Source organism: Limanda limanda, chromosome 8 (assembly GCF_963576545.1).
Source record: "Limanda limanda chromosome 8, fLimLim1.1, whole genome shotgun sequence".
NCBI lineage: Eukaryota > Metazoa > Chordata > Actinopteri > Pleuronectiformes > Pleuronectidae > Limanda > Limanda limanda.
The window spans coordinates 8,852,606-8,873,240 of NC_083643.1; the positions used below are offsets into that span (position 1 = coordinate 8,852,606).

Genomic DNA, 20,635 nt, shown 5'->3' on the forward strand with positions numbered 1-20,635 from the left:
AAAATCTCCCGGTAGACACGGGGATCAACATATCTGCCACACACAGTTTAATCCCCAAGCGTAGTGTTCCGGAGCCCCCACCCCCACAGTGTCGGGGGTCTGCATACTGTCAACAAACAACTTTGAGTTACTCTAATAAGTTGGGGCTTAGAAAGAGCAACAATCACATTAAAGTCAGTAGCTGGATATTGTACAAAACTTAATACTGGACTTAACTGGAAACAGATGCCGGGTTTATGATGCTTAATGGGAAGCTGACAACACTTGTGGAAATGTGTCTCTATGATTGAAGTGAACTTAACTTAAACATTTGAAAGATTATCAATGCAGGTTTGTGAATATTGATATGGCAGCAAATGACTGTTTTCTATGTAAAGATATAGTGGATAAAAAACTAGTGCTTTGGGCCCAGCATGCATGTGAGTGTATGTGCGTCCCACCCTGTGAAACCAAGGTTCCTACCCATGTTTATAAAACCATCCAGAAATCTAGAGCTCACCAACACTGTAAACACACCAGTCACCCGCCCAGCACATTGAAACCAACAGGGGCTTCACCTACACCTGGATGACACCACAGGAGCAGTATGGAGGAAAAGAAGGACTCACCAGTAACTTCAATAGTTTTGGATTTGGCTCCAACGCTGTTTAACCCCGAGACTCCAAAAGTGTTTTATGGACTGATTAAGAAGCAATGACACAGATTTAGCAGATTAACAAACACACAACCGCTGTCACGCACCAGTATCTTATTTATCTACTGAGCCAAGCAAGTTTTGTTTTCATTGCTGTTTGATTGATAATTCGATCAATCAAAAACATCAAACTGGGAAAGATCCAAGAAGTTTCTGATTATCTTTCTTTGACATGGTGAAATAGGGTGTTGGTATTTGATCACAAATTAAAATGGGACCTGTTTAGTTTCACTCAGAGCCTTTGGATCCGATGTGTGTCATGTGGCACACATTCTCACTTCCTCTTGCTTCTGCATGTGGGGATTTTATGGTGACAACAGAAATTGATTGAGTTCTTTTTTTCTCCTTGAAGTGGGATCAGGTTAATACCTGGCATGTCAAAGTGTCAGGTTGATCCAAACAGAGATTAATGTGCTGCAGACGGACGGGTTTGTGGTTTAGTAACAACACTGTTGCTGCATGCAGCCTGTGGTGTGGCTCGACCTGATCTGAATTCCCCTTTTGTCACTTCATACAGTTAAGTGTTAGAAGTTGCTCACGCTGAGTTAAAGGATTTAATGAGAGTTCAGATCTGCAGCCTGTAGCAAGGCTGCTTTTTATTCAAATATGAAGGCCTCCATTTTTGGCTCTGATTCATAGAACCCTTGTAGATTCTTAGTTTTTTCTTTCTCCACTTTGATTGAAAGGTCTATTGAGGCAACAGACATAACGACAGGCGACGGGACAGCTCCCTGAAAAGTGAAGCCAGCTGCAGTATACGTCATAAATCTCCTTCATGTTGACAGATGGGACATGGACCAAACTCAAAAGTCAAAGCATACACGTCAAATAGATTTTTTCTCAAACACGGTTTCGGTCATTTAAGGTAGTTCTGATTGCATGTCAGTGATTTGATGCTTTAAAACCATTGTGAAATGTCATGATGATAACTGAGACTGACTTCTGATTGGTTGAGCCAATACTGCAGCTCCATCCCCTGATTGCTTCTGCTCAAACTCTGGTTCCAAATGAACAATATGTTCATATCCAGAGTATTTTGGCTTCATTTCTAGATAGTGGGAGGAATTGGAGACGTGTCATCTATTTCTATTTACAGTCTATGGTCTATTTTACTAAACCACTGAACCAAATCTGGTCAGATTCGACTGGGCACCAATGTTTCTACCTCAAGCCACGTTTTGTTGTCTTTTCTAAAACCGAGGAGCTTGTGGTGAGAAGACGAGAGGCGGAACAGCCGATCGGGCCGTTCTAGTAGCAGGGTAAAGATCAAGAGGGGGATCTCCTCCTCCGTAGCTTGTTTCTACTCTCTGGAGTTAGCTGGATGTTTGGAGTGGGTGCACACTGGACCATTGTGTTGTCCCACTGTGTGTTCGGGGCTGACGGAAGGAGTGACACTCCAAATTAGGTCAGTGGAGAATGTGTGTGTTTATTTTCCAGGGAGTAAGTAACTGAATCAAAGGCGGCTCCTCTCAGCTCGTGTGTGACATCTTGAGTTTGTAACACTTTCCTTGCCCTTTGTGTGTCTGTCTGTGTGTGTGTGTGTGTCTGTGTGTGTGTGTGTGTGTGTGTGTGTGTGTGTGTTGGAATCTGTTTACGTCTCCTGGCACTGGATGAACGAAGGGTGTAAACTACTCTCTGGCAAGATGCACCATCCCACTCACAGCCGCCATCAACGGACCCAGTGCAGGGAACATGCAGACATCATTAAGTCAGATGGAAATAGAGGAATAAAGGACCTCTGCCCACAAGGATTTATTTTTTCATTCTTTCTGTTACATGTTGACGGGGCTGGTCATGACCTCCCTGTACCCGTGTCCCATGCACGACCCGTTTAATCCCATGTTTAACGGGTTGTTTGGTTATTTTACTGTTTTCTCAGCCAGGACTGACTGTCAGGAAACCCAGTGAGACTCCAGGTAGATACTGCCCATAGCCAGGAAGTAGACAGGGCCGACACAAAAGCCTCACCTAAAACCACAAATGGATTAAAGATAATTAGGAAAACATGATGTAATATATATATTATAGTAAAAGTATTTATAGAGCACTTTACCGCCGTCAGAGGCAATTTCCTCGGGCATGTGGAATGTGGAATACTGGGATCGAACCACTGACCTTCTGGAGAGTGGACGACCCGCTCTCTCTCCTGAGCCACATCGACTCTTTGCAGGAGTATATCAATTGTTGGGCTAATGCATTGAATTTGAAACAAACCCGATATGCAATGCACATTAATTCAAGGGACAAAGATGTCTAACACATGTTTTTTTTATATTATCAGACATTTTTAGCTCTTAATCCTTCACCTGTGTTTTCACTCAGCCAAACTTTGACATGTCCTCCTCTGTAGTTTCTCCACAGGTAAACGTCCAGCTGCTCCTGGGTGTGTCCTGCTTGTTTTGGCTGAAGAGCAGCAGCAGCAGCAGGAGTGAGGTCGGGTGTTTCCTCTGTGGTGTCGCTGCTCTGCTGCAGCTCAGGCCTGCTCCTTGTGCTGAGAGGCAGGAGGAAGCCAGACACAGAGAGAGAACGTGTCTGGACCTGCCTTCCTGAGGACAGACGAGAGGAGGCAGAGGGAGGGTGTGTGTGTGTCTGTGTGTGTGTCTGTGTGTGTGTCGTGTCTGTTTGTTTGTCTGGGCATGGTGCTGAGTTAGTCCTGTGATGTGAGTGAACAAGTTTATTTTGTGTGTGACAGTGGTTCATGGTAACTTTAAAGTACAGTAACTAAATGAAGTGTTGGAATGTTCATGTACTTTACTTGACCACAACATCTGGTTATCATCAGATGAAGTTTGAACCGTTGCCATGGAAACACAGACGTTCAAACTTAACATTATTCAGAGCAAGTTGACTCAAATGTTAAAGTTCAAGCTTCCAGACAAAATCTCTCCACTCACAGTCTACGGTTGGATCTGGTTCTGGAGCTTTGGACAGTGACGATGATGATGATGATGATGATGAAGACTGTGATGATGCTGTTTGAACTTTATTCTAATGCATCAGCTTTGACTGTAATCCAAGAAATATTTCTCCCATGGGAGACAGTAACGGAATCTCACCCATTATTTTCCAGAACAACATTTCTTCATATAGGATTAACAATTTCAATCAATGCTCAGACTAAATATTGAAGTAATCACACTGTGGTTATACATTCTGCCTGAGGGTAGAACGATTTGTATTTTATGTAGTTTATATCTTTAAAGCTCAATTAAAATATATTTGGTCCATTAACCATTTTATCTACCACTACTAGATTTTAAGTTCATGTTCTTCGAGGAAAGTCTGTTTAAACGTATATGATTATTTAGTGTAACCACAACTAGGCCATTGGTGTAACTACCAGGTTACTGCAGAATATTAGTTAAGAGTTTTTAAAGAATGGCCTCCAAGTGAGTGAGCTTCTGTGACGGATAATTTCAGAAATTTGTTACGTCACGGTGCTCTGATGATCACGGATTGACCCTGACATGTGATTCTGAGTATCTACTCACCAGCTTGGTTTCCTTGGAGAAGATAACGAAACCAAAATGTGTCTCCACTTAAATAGACTCATTAAAATCGATTCTAAATCATTGGGAGGATGAATCACGACGTCTCAATTAAAAAGGGAAACTCAGGCGAGAACTGATTTGTTGGGATGGTTGTAGCCATGCCCTTCTGTTGCCGTGCCAACCACACACATCACGTGAAGTAGTTTCGAGGAAGAAGGTTCGGAGTGATCCTCTTGTGCCGGCAGGTACATATGACCTGCTTCGTTTCCATAGTAGAAACTGTTTGTTTGACAATGGAGGAGACAACAATCAAACATATTGAGGTGTTATAATTGTCAGTCTCTTACTAAGTTATAATGTCGGTAAATCTGTCATAACCCAACCCACACATACAGCTATTAGCAGTGTCATTCTTTGGTTTGTTGCCATGATGGTGGAGCTGCCTTCCTGTGAGGCCTCAGTGTCGAACTGCTGCTCTTGTCGAGTCTTGTCCCTGAGCACTCAGCCTGCCCGCCTGCCCGCCTGCTCCCCCGCCCGCCCCCCCGCCCGCTCACCCGCCCCACAGTTTAACGGGACAGAGGGAATTTATCACCACACACCCGTCACCACCTCACCACAACCTCAATCCCCCTTCGAAAATATGTAGGCCATCAGGTTAATATCAGGTTCTGTCTGTTCAAACTCAAAATGATATGATATACATCATATATAACCTCAAAGTGGAAAAAGTAATGAGAATTCTTTATCATGTCTGTTATTTTTTTTATGAACATCACTAGTGTCACCATGAAGTGTGACCTTCGACCTCTACAGCATTCATAAGGTGTAATGATGTCTAAAAAAAAGTCTCCTCTCCTCTGCACCTTTCTCCTCTCGCCTTTGGCTCAGGAGGTAGAGCGGGTCATCCACTCATCTGAAAGTTAGCGGTTCGATTCTATTCTCTAAAGAGCTTTGAGTGGTCATCTATAGGCTAGATATATAAATACCCATTTCTCTCCTCTTCTTCCTCCCTGCGTCTTCCTCCCTTCTCATTTCCGTCTGTCAGTCAAACAGTTGCTTAGATCTAATAAGCAGGGGAGAGAAAGCTTTGACATGAGGTCACAGCTGGTGCATTTATGTGTGTGTGTGTGTGTGAGTGTGTGTCTGTATGTGTGTTTGAAATCCTATACAGACGTCACACTAGCTACCGGGCTCATCGTCAGCATTAACACAAAGATGTGACACATGGGAGTTTGTTGCCAGCAGGTTGTTGTTGTTTTTTCGCACAAACACACTCGTGTCTCCGGGTTAAATTTGAAGGTCATTACACGACAGGGTGTGTGTGTGTGTGTGTTTGTGTGTTTGTGTGTGTGTGTATGGGTGTGTGTTTGTGCGCACAGGATGTAAATGAATTAAGCCGAAGAAAATTACATTAGCAACTTACAGCTGCACAAAAACTCCAAGTATCTTCCGTCTTTTCGTCCATCCACACACACACAGTCGCACATTGTGTACACCAGCTCACTATGGAAAGATAATAAATTGCGTTGCACTTACACTTAGTACAGACAGCCTCACACTGTATATGCTCCCCTCGCATTTTCTACAGTAGGAGCCTTTGTTTGCAGAGGCCGCATCCTCTGTGGCGTGGGTCTGACCCCAGTTAGAGACAAGGAGTGTGTGTGTGTGTGTGTGTGTGTGTGTGTGTGCATGCTGCTGTCACCCGTGTGTGTGTGCGCACTGTATTTGGCCTGCCCACTCAGCTCTTCTACACTCAGGGCCCAGATTCCATCGGACCTCCCTGCTCGGGTGTTGGAGGGCGGGGGGGGTGCCGGGTAGGGGGGGGTGGTGCCGGGGGTTTGGGAGAGCTGAGGCTTTGAAGGAGGCTCCAGTGACTCATTACCCAATAATCCACCCACTCTCCGAGTCCTCTGCACCCCCCAAACATCTCCATCCTCGTCCCTGCCCCTTGTCCTCTGGCTCGGATAGCTGACACAGAGCCATAACCCCCCCCCCCCCCCCCACACACACACACACACACACACACACACAAACACACACACACAGACACATGAACACACAGTCGGTGGGTAACTGAGTGAAGAAAAGAGATTCTGTTTCAGTGGAACGGGGATTGTGTGGATCAAACTGCTGTGAAAGAGTCTCTCTGTGTGTGTCAGTGTACATGTGTGTGTGAGTGTGTGTATGTGTGTGTGTGTGTAGATGTGGTACTGCATGTCTCATACATGCACAGCCACTCGTCCCATATTTCTCAGCATGTGTGGAGCCAGTTTTTTTTCTGCCAGGATCTCATCTTTCATATTTAATGGTCCAACATTTCATGTAAAAACCTGAATTTCTGGCTCCGTCTCTGCTGCTGAAGTCATTTCTCCACGTTTCCTTGGGGGTTGTGTAAACCTACACTTCATCCTCCTGTTCCCACAGCTCACATGGGTCCCACACTCATCTCTTACTGGTGTGAGCTCAGACCTGTGCACCTCATGGGGACATGCAGGACGAGACATCTGCGCCCTGTGTTTTAACAATCGGTCCGGGGGTTGTGTGTGTTTTTGACATATACGGCCGGGTGTCAGTCTCCGGAGTGTTCACTGAATATGACATCCATAGGAGATGACATCATTCAGAACTCTGTCTGGAGCACAAGGAGCAAAATTACGTTTTCAAACACACAAACTGACTCACACCCCATTAGAAGCGTTTGTTTCTGGCGTCATGGGAAAAGTTTTTCCAGTGAACTAAAATGGATTTTGAAATGAGTGTGAGGAGTAACACACAGGTTGCAGCCTGTGCCCAGTCTATACACTGATCCGATGTGAAATGTGGAACAGGGTGGAGAAGCGGAGGAGGAGGCTGCTGGCACCGAGAGGGGAACGGCCTGGAAACAGCGTTACTGGGACTTGTAAGACTCTACTACTTGATTTTCCTTCATGAATACTATCGCTACAGCACTATAATAACAATAAAATAAATTATAAGATATAAATAAACTTTATTTGAAACATTACTAGATTAAACACATCCCACTATTCGTGATGCAAAATATGTAATTTTTTGCTTGTAAATTATAGAAAAACATGAATCTTACATGTCATGTCTCATAATTACCATTTGAACGTTTCCCTTACGAAACCACATTTAAACTCAGATTTATATTTGGATCTGCACAAAATACTCATATTCATAAATATCAACATCCTTAACAAGCCTGATATTTTTCCTCAAGGCCTAAGAAAGTTGAAAAACGATCTACAAAGTGAAAACATTTTCCTGGATCCATCCCCTGATCCAGATCTCGTTGGGTAATGCCCACTCCCTCCACAAAATCCTGTTGAAATAAGTCATTTTTTCTGCTGACAAACAAACAAACAAACGCAGATGAAATGTGGACTATAGTGGATCCCATCCTGATGCTGGATCGTGATCTTGCTGGCTGCTGACCAGAGACTATGATTGCAGCAGGACTGCTTGACATATAGTATTGAAGTTATCCTTAAAAATGTTTACCCTCATCGATGCTGCTTAAACTTTTAATCCTGATGATGTTTTCCTACACTTGACATCTATTGCACTTCTGTCCGTCCTGGGAGACGGATCCTCACATGTGGCTCTCTCTGAGGTTTCTACGTATGTTTACCTGTTAAAAGGGTTTTTAGTAGTTTTTCCTTACTCTTGCTGAGGGTTAAGGACAGAGGATGTCACACCATGTTAAAGCCCTATGAGACGAAGTGTGATTTGTGAATATGGGCTATACAAATAAAATTTGATTGATTGATTGATGAAATCACAACTTCCTCTGCAGAAGTAATCTCCATCCTCACAGACTCACGTAGGTGTAAAATGTATGTTTACATTAGTGAAGTGTGATTGTGCTGCATTCTAAATGTGCTGTCCGATTTGATTAATGTTAACCTCCACTACAGCCGCAGTCTATTTGGCCAAAGGTTGCCACTGTGCTCGGTCGGGGGGGCGGTCCGGACAGAGAGGAGCATTGTGAAACCCCCCCTGCTTCTCGGGAAAGACCCTTGAGCCATGAAAAACAGGATTTCCTCTTATTTTACGCCTCGGTCTTCACATACCCGTCTTCTATAGGGGATTTACACAAGCAGCCAGTCTCAGCTTTGTAATGTCAGTGACATCCAGCCTCCGGCCGGTCTGATGAGGCCCCAGTGTCAATGTATCGTGTGATTAACCAGACTGAGCTTTTATTAGAAATGTCATAAAACATTTTAGGTTTTTTAAAATGTAACAGACCTTTTGAAATGATATGATTCCACCTGTGCATTTCCTGCTGTGATGTACATCATGAAATAGGCTCTTTCATTTATTGAATCCCATTTATTTTATTCTATTTTATTTTATTTGTTTATTTGTTTTACTTGTTCTATTTCTGCACGGGGAGATTCATCACCAAAAGCTCTATTCAGCTCTATGGACTGTTTTACCATCTTTCAGCACATTGTTTTGCTCTCTCAGTTTTCCCTTTAGAGTGATTTTTAGCTTTTTGTAATAAAACCACCGGATTTGAGTGCAGTCTGGGTTTGGTGAGCAATGTCCCTCTGGTGCTCTTCAGTTTGAGGATTCAAAAGGTTGAAGGAGCCTGAGGCAGTCGAGAAGGTGGTAAGTTAAATATCTCAATGATTCATATCAATGTGACAAACAGGGCCGGAGTATCTTCTGGTTGGATCGACCTGTCCTTCAAGAAAGACAAATATTTCCTGTTGCCCAGATGTTGACTTTTAGATTTAAAGTTTCAACATTAAATCTCTCTGGATGTCTAGTTTGGGTTCAGACTTCATTCCTTGTTTGACACCATTCTTAGTTTAAAACTGTATTTTCCAATAATTTTCCTGCATTTTCCGATTTCTGTAGTTGAACAGTTTTCTTTCCACGGAATTAAAAATAATGGGAAAAACACAACTGAAACTTCTGTGTCTTCCTGTCTGCTTCCTGCGTGTCAGACAAGGGCCTCCTCTCTCCATCCATCCCTCCCTCCATCCATCCATCCATCCATCCGTCTCCAGATCCACCCACACAGCAGGCCTCCTGGGTGGCAGCGGAGGTATGCAGACACGGAAACACAAGCCTACACCCTGATCAGTGCTGATTAAAGTCCCTCCGCTGTGTCTTTGAACAATACACCTCCGCTGTGCTCTGCTGTGATTGATGGAGACATTTGTTGCCGGGTCAATACCACACTGCTGAAGTGATCAGGGAGCTGGAGCCAAGCGCTGAAACAATATGTCGGACCTGGGACTGCAGGAATGCATTGTGTGAGAACCTGTCCTCTTATAAAGGGACTTTCCAGCCTCCTGCTCTCTGTCATTCTACCACGTTAAGAGACGTCTGCAGAGGAGCAGCTTTCATTTCCCTGCTGCACAGCACTAAATATCATGTAAAATATAATTGTGTTTTTAATCATGTGTGTTTCAAATGTAACTGTCACTAGGCAAACCTGCTCTGGAATCAATTACCATTGTGTAACAAGGATTACACAAAAACTACCTAACTGATTCCCAGGAAGGGGTGGGGCATGACCAAAAACATTTGTATTTCATTTTCTTTAACGTTGCATGAAATGGGCCTTTTTCAACATTTCCGCGGATGTCTCAGAGAACAACGATGACGCTCAGTAGAGCTGCATGAAATTTCCCACTCACATTGATATCAGTTGTCTGAATATGTCTGATTTCTTTCATCAAGATCCATTCATTTTTCCCAGGGAAATTCAGTGAAAATGAAACAAAAAGAAAACAGCCCTCTCTCCCAATGTTAAAGAAAGTGAAAACAAAAAAAATCCCAGATGACTCAGATACACACTAAGATTTATTGGATCCTTTCCTGATTCATATCCTTCCACCAAGTTCTGTGTTAATCTGTCCAGTACGTTTTTGCGTAATCATACAAATAAAACCAACCCACAAACAAACAGAACGGGGTGAAAACATAACCTCCGGGATGAAGGTAACGATTTCACGGATCTTTATGAAAAAATCTGATATGTTTAAAGGACTGATATATGTCATAAAAAATTTAAAGATGTTAGTTTGTCCAGTTTGGGCTACTGTAAAAATACATGGTGTCCTCTGTAAAGAAGACCTGCAACCGATGTAAATATAAAGTATTTAAATAGGGTAAAGAAAACAAGAACGTACAGTTTTGTTGAAACACACTAAAGAAAACACCACTAGGATTAATATATATTCGATTTCTGCCAATAGATCCCTTTCACCTAAATCTTACGCACTGAACCTTTAAATGCAAATGGAATGGTTTTATCTTTTTTCCATTGTTGGCGTTGTGTTTGCTCACGTCAAACCATTTCCTAAAAGTGAAAAGATGGAGAGAAAGACTGATAGAAAGCTTCCAGCAGACTGTTTGTGCAGGGCGTTGTGTCCCCGTGGAAACAGCGGTTGATTAGCTCCGACCTGGTGTGTTGTTAGCTTTGGTGCGGCACCGGGGAATTTCTGCATCCATTTCTTTAGCTCTTGGCAAATCACGTGGTTACATCTAATATTCTCTCTGCTGAAAATTCCCCCCTCCCTCTCTCTTTACGCGCTCATTTATCTTTCTTTCTCTCGCACCCTCGTTGCTCTTGTGTAATTTCCGCGCTGAGCTAATTCCTCAGCTCTGGACCCAGGGTCATGATTACAGGTTATTACAGGCATTCATTCCACCTTCAGTTTCGTGTCAGCCGCGGCTGCTCACGTGGCTGCACCGACAGCCGGGTGTAACTTACAGTAACTCAAGTGAGTGACGATCAGCTGCAGGTATTTAGTGGCGCCTTACAGAATCTCACGGCGTCACCTGACCTTTGCCCTCATGCTTCGAGTTGATCGTCACTTCTGACTTTCATTTCTGTTCGAGTCCCTGCTCCACTTTCCTCATCTGCTCCTTTTTCACTGCTCATGAGTTCTCCCTGTTCATTACCTCCTCCAAGGACCTGCTTCTTTCATTGTCGTTTGTCCGGATGACTTAAAAAGTGCTAAATCAATCTCTATTACATTTTGTGGAGGAGTGGGGTGTGATCGGAGGCAGAACCCATTACATTTTGGAGCAGATCTAGATAAATGTGCACATCCAGGGCTTTTTCTTCACTTTCTTTAACACAGGGTGAGATCGGCCCGTTTAGCCATTAGTCCGAGCTGCTGTAATTGTTTTTTCACACCACAGAGAGATGTGTTATTAACCACCTCAATGAGTTAAATATATTACTTTAGGTTCCAAAATTGTAATAAAGAATTATTATTCTCTTATGGGGAGATTGTCTGCTGGAGCTTCTGAAAGCGGCTGGCTTTTGATTTACAGATTTCGTACCAGGCTAAGTGAATGGTTCCGTCTGAAGGCCGAAAAAGCCCCAAAATATTGAAAAATAAAGGATTGGACTTAAGAAAGCTAAATGCATTAATATACAATCAGGTTCTGTGAGAAAAATGTGACTTGTGATAAATAAAGCTGGGGGTAATTTTCATGAACAGCAGGTTTTCCCTTCTGGTTCTGTCACTACATCTGTCTTTCGGATTGTTTTAATTTAAAGGATAAACATATTTTCTCCTTCTCATCCTGTGATTTGGGTTCATCAGCTATTTCCTAACATAACAATGTTTTGACTGAAGAATGTCTCACATGAGACTTCCTGGGAAATGTAATGTTATTCTAATCTGTTCTTGCTCATCTCCTCACACACCCACTCAGGCAGGTGCTGGAAACTGAAGCTCCCCCTCTGGAGCCCAGTTGGACCCCCGACCAGACTCCTGAACCCCAGCTGCTCCACTCCTCCACCCACAGGACCCGTTAAAGGAGCAGTCCCATTAACATCACTTACATCTGGTTGTATCCAGCTGCACTGATAGCTTCACAAGACAAGACCCGGTAGACTGTAAATAAAGACAGACGACGTATATCCACTTACTTTCCAAAATGAAGCCAGTATATCCTGGATGTGAGGTTTTTGAGGTGTTCTTAGTTTGGTCCATGTCCCATCCATTAACATGAAGGAGGCAGGATTTATGACCTGCACTGCAGCCAGCCACCAGGGGGCAACAAAGATGCTTTGGCTTCACCTTTTGGAAAGCTGTCATGTCGTCCATCTTCATGCACAGTTAATGGAGGTTAGGATTTCAGACGAAACATTCCGTACTCTGGATAATTGTCACAACAAAGTATCATAGCTGTTCATGAGGACAATTATTTGTATGGTTAAAAGTAATTAAAGTTTAGAGGTGTTATTATTGTGATGGAGTTCCTGGCCATCGATCATCACTCTCCACTTTAAATGTCTCACAAATTATTGAATTAATTACTGTGAAACCATCAGTCATGGTATCAAAGAGTTGTATTTCAATGACTTTGGTGATCTCAAAGAATCCCATGTTTATAAAGTCTGACAAAGCGTCGCCACTTCTTCCAATTTGACAAAAAAGGAACTTAAATGTCTCCATCATACTGCAGAAGTGATTGTGGAGGGGAGCCGTGGTTCCAGGTTCCATCGATACACACACTGCACCATTCACAAGTCATTGTCAGGTGTCAATCATGATGTGAATAAATAATTAAAACCAAACTTACCAGAAAAAACTATACTTGAACAAACATCAGTGTAATGTAAACTACAGCAAATTTAATCATCGTGTACTTTGAGTTTTTTATTTCAGCCCATGTCTCATCTGCTACCATCTTACCTACATAAAGTCAAAGTGTGATCTTTTGTCTCTTCCTCCATCGTCACCTTGCAGTGTTCAGTTATCCTGTAAAATGTTTCCACATATATCAGATGGAGACATTCATGGTTCCTACATGATACATCCTACACAATACCGTGATCCTGATCTTCCTCTTCCAGAACCCACCGTGACGTTCATATTTATAGTTTTGGGTTAAATTTCAACTGGAATGATCATCAGTCGATTTGCTCGGACTTTTCATCCATCCGTCTTACAGCAGCTTTAATATGTCCAGCAGGCTACTTGAGTTTATCATAAACCTCTTCTGTATAAGTTGTGTAAGTTCTTAATTAGCAAATGTTATACCATATGGGGCCTATAATGAAAAAGTCAGAACCAGAGACCTGACTGATGATTCAGTGACGAATCGAAGCTCAGTTTCCGTTTAACCAAAGTCTAAAGTTCTAAACCTCCGTCTGATACTAATCTTTTTGTTGCCATGTGTGTGGAGCTCTCTCGCCCTCGGACGTCCGCCCCCTCAGCGACTTGTAGACATTCCTGACAGCGTCTCCTCTCTCTGTCTGAAGCTTCTCTGCCGACAGCTGGGTCTTAAGCAACATGATCCCCTGCTGGAGCTCTGCAGGCCCTGACGACACTGTGTGTGGATATATACAGCATATGTCTGTGTGTGTGTGTGTGTGTGTGTGTGTGTGTGTTTTTTGTACATCCAATACACACGCATGTCTTCCCTATGAGAGGTGCCACATTCATGAGATTCTCTGTGAAAAACAGGCGTAAACCAAGAGATGTACTCGGTCTGTTCGGGAAAATATCAGCTTACTGGGACGTATTTAGAGTTTGCTGGTTGTTGTCGCCTTTTTTCTTTTTCTTTCTATATTTACAGCAGAGCGGATGTGGTCTGGACGTCAGCGGCTATTAGGTTGCTATTAGGGAACGTGTCACAAACAGACAACAACAAATCATCGTTCCTGTGTCGTTATTTCCGACGGGTCCCGGTGGTTTCCAGCAGGAAGGTTTGAAAATCCTTTCTTCCGCACATACTTTTAGTAGATGCCCATGTTGTCTGTCTGTATTTATTGTTGTTTCCCTGCCTGAGATTATTTGTGTCTTTGAATTGAATTGAATTAAAGCGAGTGAGCAGCTCGAGCCCCAAGATCTGCTGAGTTCTTTCCCCCGTGACTCAGCAGACAGAAATGGAGCTTTGATAAAAAAAATACAAAATAAAAGGTCGTCATGGCTTCAGACGATTAGGAGAATGACGCCTTTGTGGTTGTATGGTGGGGGGGTGAGAGGAGTTTGGTCCAATCTATCCAGACTCCCAGATCTGGGAAGCAGATGACCTTTATTTGGATGGAGGCTTGATTAATGGTGAGCAGCGGTGAACCATGGAGATCTGGATTCAGGTCAAACCCTCGTTTTCCAGCCCAACTTTAACTTTCACTGAACTTCCGTCTGTCACAGAAACCTGGCGACTGCCTCACCTGAGCCGTGACCTGAGGGTGTGTGTGTTTGCTGAGGTATGCTGGGTATTCACTCACCTGAGCCCTGCGTCACCGGCTGAAATACCTTCTCTTTGAAACCAGGCAGTGAATGAGATAATCCCCATTCCAATGCTTTAGAAGAATAATTACACAGTGCACCGTATTCACAGAGGAACCTCACGTCACGGTGATATTATAAACGACACAGATCTCAGAGGCTGTTAGTCATCAAACTGGGTCACTGGGTCTTTGCTTAACATCCTGCCTCTGCTGTTTGGGTTTTAGGAGGTTTTTTATTTACATGAAGCGTAGTGTTGTGTCCCGCTGGCGTCAGATCGCTCGCTGACGGGAAGAGCGAGCCGGGAAATGACACAACGGAACGAATGGAACAAAGGATCGCGCTTCCGACGGGTTTACAGGAAGTAGAGAGACGCCCTCGTCCGGCATGGGGAGCTGCGCTGAGTCATGGGTCATACCTGAGCAAACCCGTAAGTTACGCAGAGACGTTAAGTGGTTGTCGGGCTCTCAGACTCGAGGGGCCCGGAGAGCCTCAGGATCAGGTCAAACAAGGTTAAGATTTTAAAAGAAAATAGAATTGGAACGACTTCTATTCAGCAGTCGAGCCTCCAGCTGTAACTAATCTTTTCCTGTTTCAAACTTTCGTGACATATAAAATGTATCACATCTAAGCTCCCTTTCAAAGAGATTTATCTTCTTCAGCAAATGGAGCTGGCACAGTAAACTGAGAGTGTAACTTCAGTAAGACGATAACAGGACAGTGGAGAGTGAAGAAGGCTGATGAGACGTGGCTGAAAGCTCTGAAAAGCTGTAAGTGGACCTTTGGTCTTAGAATATCTAGTTTCACGTGTTGTTCCCGAAAGTTTTGGATAAACATCCACGGTTAAATGAAACATTCAGAGGAGCTAGACAAGGATTTACTGAAATGATCAAGTGTTCAATACCAACTCCTGCCCAAAAAACAAATTCCTTGAAGTGGAAACTTTCAGGTTATTATCTCAGTGAAGAAGGTTTTGTTTTCATCTGCTTTTGTTCATTTGTTTATTGGCAAGATTAAGCAAGAAACTAAAAAATTGGGGGTTGGGGCATGACCAAGAGGAGAATCAATTAAAGTTTGGTTATGTGGCTCAGAGGTCAAGGATTTTTTTCCCCACTTTCTTTAAAATTTCGAGAGCGATTTTCTGTATTTTCTGTTGATTTCTAAGATGATTCATAGATTCATTCATTTATTCAGTCATGAGTTTGTGCAATATGGGTACAGATCCATTTAAAAATCCTGATAGAATGTTGTTTCTAATGTTTTTAAATGAAATCTCTGAATGCTTTTTCAAAACCTCCCTCTCCAAACTGTCTGGGGAGAAAGAAAGAAAGAAACTACTCAACGCTTCTTTATTCTTTCCTCTATAAATCCCTAGTGCTGTTTTAAACACATTCCCAATACAAATTGATCATAATGTAAATAGAATATAAACTTGACCCCAGTGACCTCAGTTATATCCATGGCCCTGCCTGTGGAGGAAATGAACCACGTTCACCAAAATGTTGTTTGTGTTTAATTGCATAAAATTGTCTCAAATTTGATGTAATCTTCATTCTGTTCTATACTTTCTTTCGTGGCCTCGGTTGTTTTTCATGTTAAGACAAACCTCTACTTTCGGGGGACGATCTGAATCGTAACCATCTGCGACGTGTGCGTGGGAGGTTTGTGATGATGAAGCAGACTCAGACTTGTTTCCTCTTTTCACCGAGCTTCACCTGACAGCACCCCCCCCCCCCACGCTCGGCCGTGACTCCACACGCTGAGTCTCGTGTTTACCATCGACGCCTCTGCGTTTTCCTGCTCACTCCGCGGTATGGAGAAGAACTGAAGATGTGTGTAAAGGTCACGGCGCTGCACACACTTGTCTTACATCCTCCCCCATTTTACTGCCTTTTCCTTTTTTTCTTTCTTGAGGATCTAACAATGAACTCAGTGTTGCGCAGCTCTAATGACGGCCTATGGAGCGATGACGCCAGGGCTGCAAGTTTGGCCTGAGTGTGTCCCGCTGCTGCGTCAGAGGATGTTTATGCAGCCGGGATCAGAGAGGAAGAGAGAGTGCGTGTGTGTGTGTGTCCTTCTGGTTGATCCTGAGTGTCGTGAGGAAGTAGAGAAGATGACTTTACACTCTGCAGCCAGATGCTCAGAAGATTGTGACGCCGGCTCGACCTCTGAAACCACTGCCGCAGTTTCTCATGAGTAGCTTTAACATTTAATGTCCTATAAAAGTTCTCTTGGTAGCAGTGGGGACAAAAAAATCCCCCATGTGGCCTTTGGCTCAGAGACCAAAGGTGTGTGTGTGTTGGTGTGTGTGTGTGTGTGTGTGTGTGTGTGTGTGAGATTTAACCGTTGCCAATTTGTGAAGCAGTATTTTTAGAGAGGAGGCCCATCCGCTCTCCGGTAATACTCCTCAGATCAGTCGAGCCCTTTGATGCGTTCATTGCAGTGTGATCCCACTTCAAAGCCGCACACTGGGACGGGATGGGACCACCACAGATTCTGCATTCTGTCACCTCTGACCTTTGGCCACTTCTGCTCGCCACACTTACAATCCACCCGACCCACGGCCGCAGTGAGCGGGGGGTGAACACTCGGCTTTGTTTGTTTGTTGCAGCTCCAACGTTATCAGTTTCATTCCCACCTGTTGATTTTAAATCTTTAGCTGATGTTTGTCATTGTATTAATCAAGTTGTTGTTGTTTTGCTTTTGTTTTTTAAATCCTTATTGTGTTGGACTTATACACTGATTGTGTGTCTGTTCAGGTTAAATAAAATATTCAAAAACGTTGTACATGTGCAGCTTTAATCCAGGTTGTTACTCGTTTTTTTAAAGATGCCAAAGAAATAAAGTTTATTTTCTAATGTGCTTCTTACGTACACATGTGTGTCCTTGTCACAGCTGAATGTAATGTGTGGTGATCTGATTTCTATAAATACATTATACAAATCAAGTTTTAAAGTCCTTGGATTGCACATAAAAGTAAAAGACAACTTCATAGGAAGTATATGAGAAATATGTATATATAAGAAATCCTAAAACCATGTAATTACACACAAAACATCTGACTTATTAAATGTGCCTGTCACCCACATTTGTCTAAATCTTATCTACATAAACTTTATAAGCTGTGTGTTTTTACAACCTCCCTTCTGAAGTTCTTGCGCTGGTTTTTCCGAATATGACTCAAGCTTCTCTCTTGGTTTATAACAGTAATTAAATAGGCGTGTGCCCACGGTTTCACATTTTATCCACTGACAAACCCTTATTCCATGATAACAGGGCAGCAAAACACACATCCTGTGTAATCAGTGTCTGATAAGGAGAACCCAAGAGTGTGTCATGAGATCACATGTTAGGAAGCCGCTTAGATGTCATTTAAAATCAAATCTCTCAGGTATCGAGTCACATGTATGAGTGACTCACTTAAACTGGATATTTCTGTGTAACCTTTGAGCGTTTCCGTTCCCTTTCTACAACTCGACCACACCTCAGAGGCAGCGAGGTGTGTTCAAAGGCGCCGGAATTCTTTCAAGTGTCCCGAGCTTCCGACCAAATCTGCTCTCATATCAGTCATGACCTCAGCCTGCAAGACTCCAGTGACAATTATGAGTCACATTCCACCTGACAGCAGAGCGGAAAGGGACTTTCCTGCCCCCCCGCCCTGCCTTCTCACTCACACATGAGTCTTTTCAATCAAAAAATGTCACCAACTGTCAAATATGTCACAATGTTGTAATAGTAAAATACACAAACCTTGACAGCAAGTGGTAAATACACTTTAAAAAGTAAGAAAATCGAGGACAGAGTGAGGTTATGTCAAAAAATGCATGAATATTTATTCAAATAAATACACTGACACACTCAGCACACTTTGAAAAAGTAAATAATTTAAACAACACAAGCTGTTCGCCAGTAACACCATATCGTGGAAAACAAATAAATTAACGTCATGTAATTTTGGGAGTCATTCCTCCCGGGAGAGCAAACTTGAAATAGTTTTGACAATTCAAGGGTTCAGTCCTGCGTGTGGAGCTTTTCAAACTCTGTCTGTCTCTGGGTTTGGTTCAGTTGTCCCCTCTCTCTCTCTCTCTCTCTCTCTCTGTGTCTCTCTCTCTCTCTCTCAAAGCTCAGTCCGGGACAATCCTTCATCTCTGGACCGGATACCTCGTCTTCCTTTTGGTCCGCGTATTATTTCTTTATGGTCCACAGTGACGCTGGAGGAAGACAGAGGAAAGAAATGATTAGTTTTGAGCTTCTCACACATAATGATTATTCCCACAGGTTTTCATTCATACACATTGAGAGCTGTGCGTCACGGTAGGTCCCTCACCATATTAGGAGTGGTTAAGAGCCGGAGTTCCGCTCAGGGAGCCCTCGCCATGCGTCTCTCCGTCTGTCCCGGGGACGAGCTCTCGGGGTCCTGCAGCGTTTTAAAGTCCTGGATGGCCTTCCTGTTCTGGAAGTCGATCAGTGCCATGGTGATCACCGCGTTCCAGCAGTTCTCCTCGCCAGGGCACCGGAAATCGATCTCCTTATTGTCCGTGGTGACGATGGTGAAGTAGACGAACTTGCCGGTGCGCTCCACGCAGTCCACCTTCCTGATGGCCTGCAGCTTCAGCTCCTTGCCCCGGGAGCGCTTCTGCGTGTCCGGGTAGATGTTCAGGCTGTCCGTGGTCAGCACGCACGTCTTCCTCTTCCAGAACTGGAGCAGGCTGTCGCTCCTCTTCTCCAGCTCTCCCTCCTTCAGGACCTCGCTGAGCTCCGCCGCTGACATTTTCATCGTAGTGGTCTAGAGTTGGGCAGGTGGTCTGCTGAGCCCCCCTGCTGTGCCGTTTCCGAGTAGCCCGAGGTAGGAGCTTCTCCACCGGGTCGCTGATAATCCAGAGTTGCGTTGTGTGTGAAGGAAGGAGGCTCAGCAGCTTTATAGTCTCCTCCGGCCCGGGCCCGTCCCACTTGACGTCAGATGCTTTGGGAATGCTTCCACAGTTGCCAGTGGAGTAATTCAAGGCTGCGTGTGGGCGGAAGCTATGGCGAGAGGAGGGAGGGGGGGCAGAGGAAGTCCTAACGTGGACCTAATTACACAGCATACATGTTAATTAGTAATCCACATCCTACTGAGGAGATTAGTGCAAATATTGGCCCACTCTGCGCTAAGTGATTCGGTTTAATACTGTTCATTACGCACAGTGCGCACATGGCCGAGGACGTGCGTAAAAGTCAGCCTGGGCATATGAACCATTAATATCAATTGTGAAATCAAAGGGATTTTGGAATTCCTTGGAAAACTTTAGACCAAAGTTTTCCAAATAAAAAACTAGAAATTAGTACATAAAGCATTAAGTACTCAAAAGGCACTTCTGGCAAGAATATAATATGGGAAATACCTAATTACACAGCATACATGTTAATTAGTAATCCACATCCTACTGTGGAGATTAGTGCAAATATTGTCCCACTCTGTGCTAAGTGAGTCGGTTTAATACGGTTAATTACGCACAGTAGACGAAAGTTTTCCAGATAAAAAACTAGAAATTAGTACATAAAGCATTAAGTACTCAAAAGGCACTTCTGGCAAGAATATAATATGGGAAATATATTTAAGTGTGTATTTACAGACGTCAGTATTCATGATTGAAAATCAACAATTACTATATATTATATCACCTCAATATTAATAGCTATGTACCACTTCAGATTTAGTCCATAGTCACCCAACCCTCTACCCCCCCATATACCTGGTAATTCATTCCTTTTAAAACCTCCATCTGTGCCACCCTGCTCTCCACTGGTTCTTTTAAAGAGTAACCTTTTTTTTCAGACTAAACAGGATTCACATCAGTGCTGTTTTAAATACTGCTCTGCTATTCCTGTCAAGCCACTGGGTTTCCCACCAGACACACAAGCTGCCGTTTCCATTCGGTGAGCAGAGGATTCATCAGACAGCTCCAGAAAGAGACCGGGTCACAATGTGTCTGGAAAGCGCAGATAGTTATGAAGCTCAGCAGTTACACAGTCCAAAAACATTTTCCGGCTCAGCGTCAATACACACACACAGTCTGCTGCCTTACAGGATTTAGGTGGAATTAGTTCAAAGTCGTCTCATGGGTTGTGAAATTGTAAATCCAGATCGTTTACAGAGAGGGTTGGAACTGGAGTGGATGTGAAGTGTCATTAGGGTTTGCCTCATTTTCATCTTCTGACTAAAGATATCTAAGACCAAGAGGGAAGTCTCA

The 20,635-nt window shown here is 43.5% G+C and overlaps 1 protein-coding gene across 1 annotated transcript; it reads right to left on the reverse strand.

Moving 5' to 3' along the window:
* Nucleotides 1-18,213: 18,213 nt before the first annotated feature.
* Nucleotides 18,214-19,282, reverse strand: phlda2 (pleckstrin homology-like domain, family A, member 2). The gene is made up of 2 exons (XM_061076557.1): nt 18,733-19,282; nt 18,214-18,616 (listed from the first exon to the last, which is right to left on the reverse strand). Exon 1 carries the CDS (start codon nt 19,180-19,182, stop codon nt 18,766-18,768), a length of 417 nt encoding a protein of 138 aa, XP_060932540.1. The 5' UTR covers nt 19,183-19,282; the 3' UTR covers nt 18,214-18,616; nt 18,733-18,765.
* Nucleotides 19,283-20,635: the final 1,353 nt, after the last annotated feature.

Coding starts and splice junctions, on each gene's coding strand:
- phlda2 (XM_061076557.1), bottom strand. CDS start 19,182: ATGAAAATGTCAGCGGCGGAGCTCAGCGAGGTCCTGAAGGAGGGAGAG.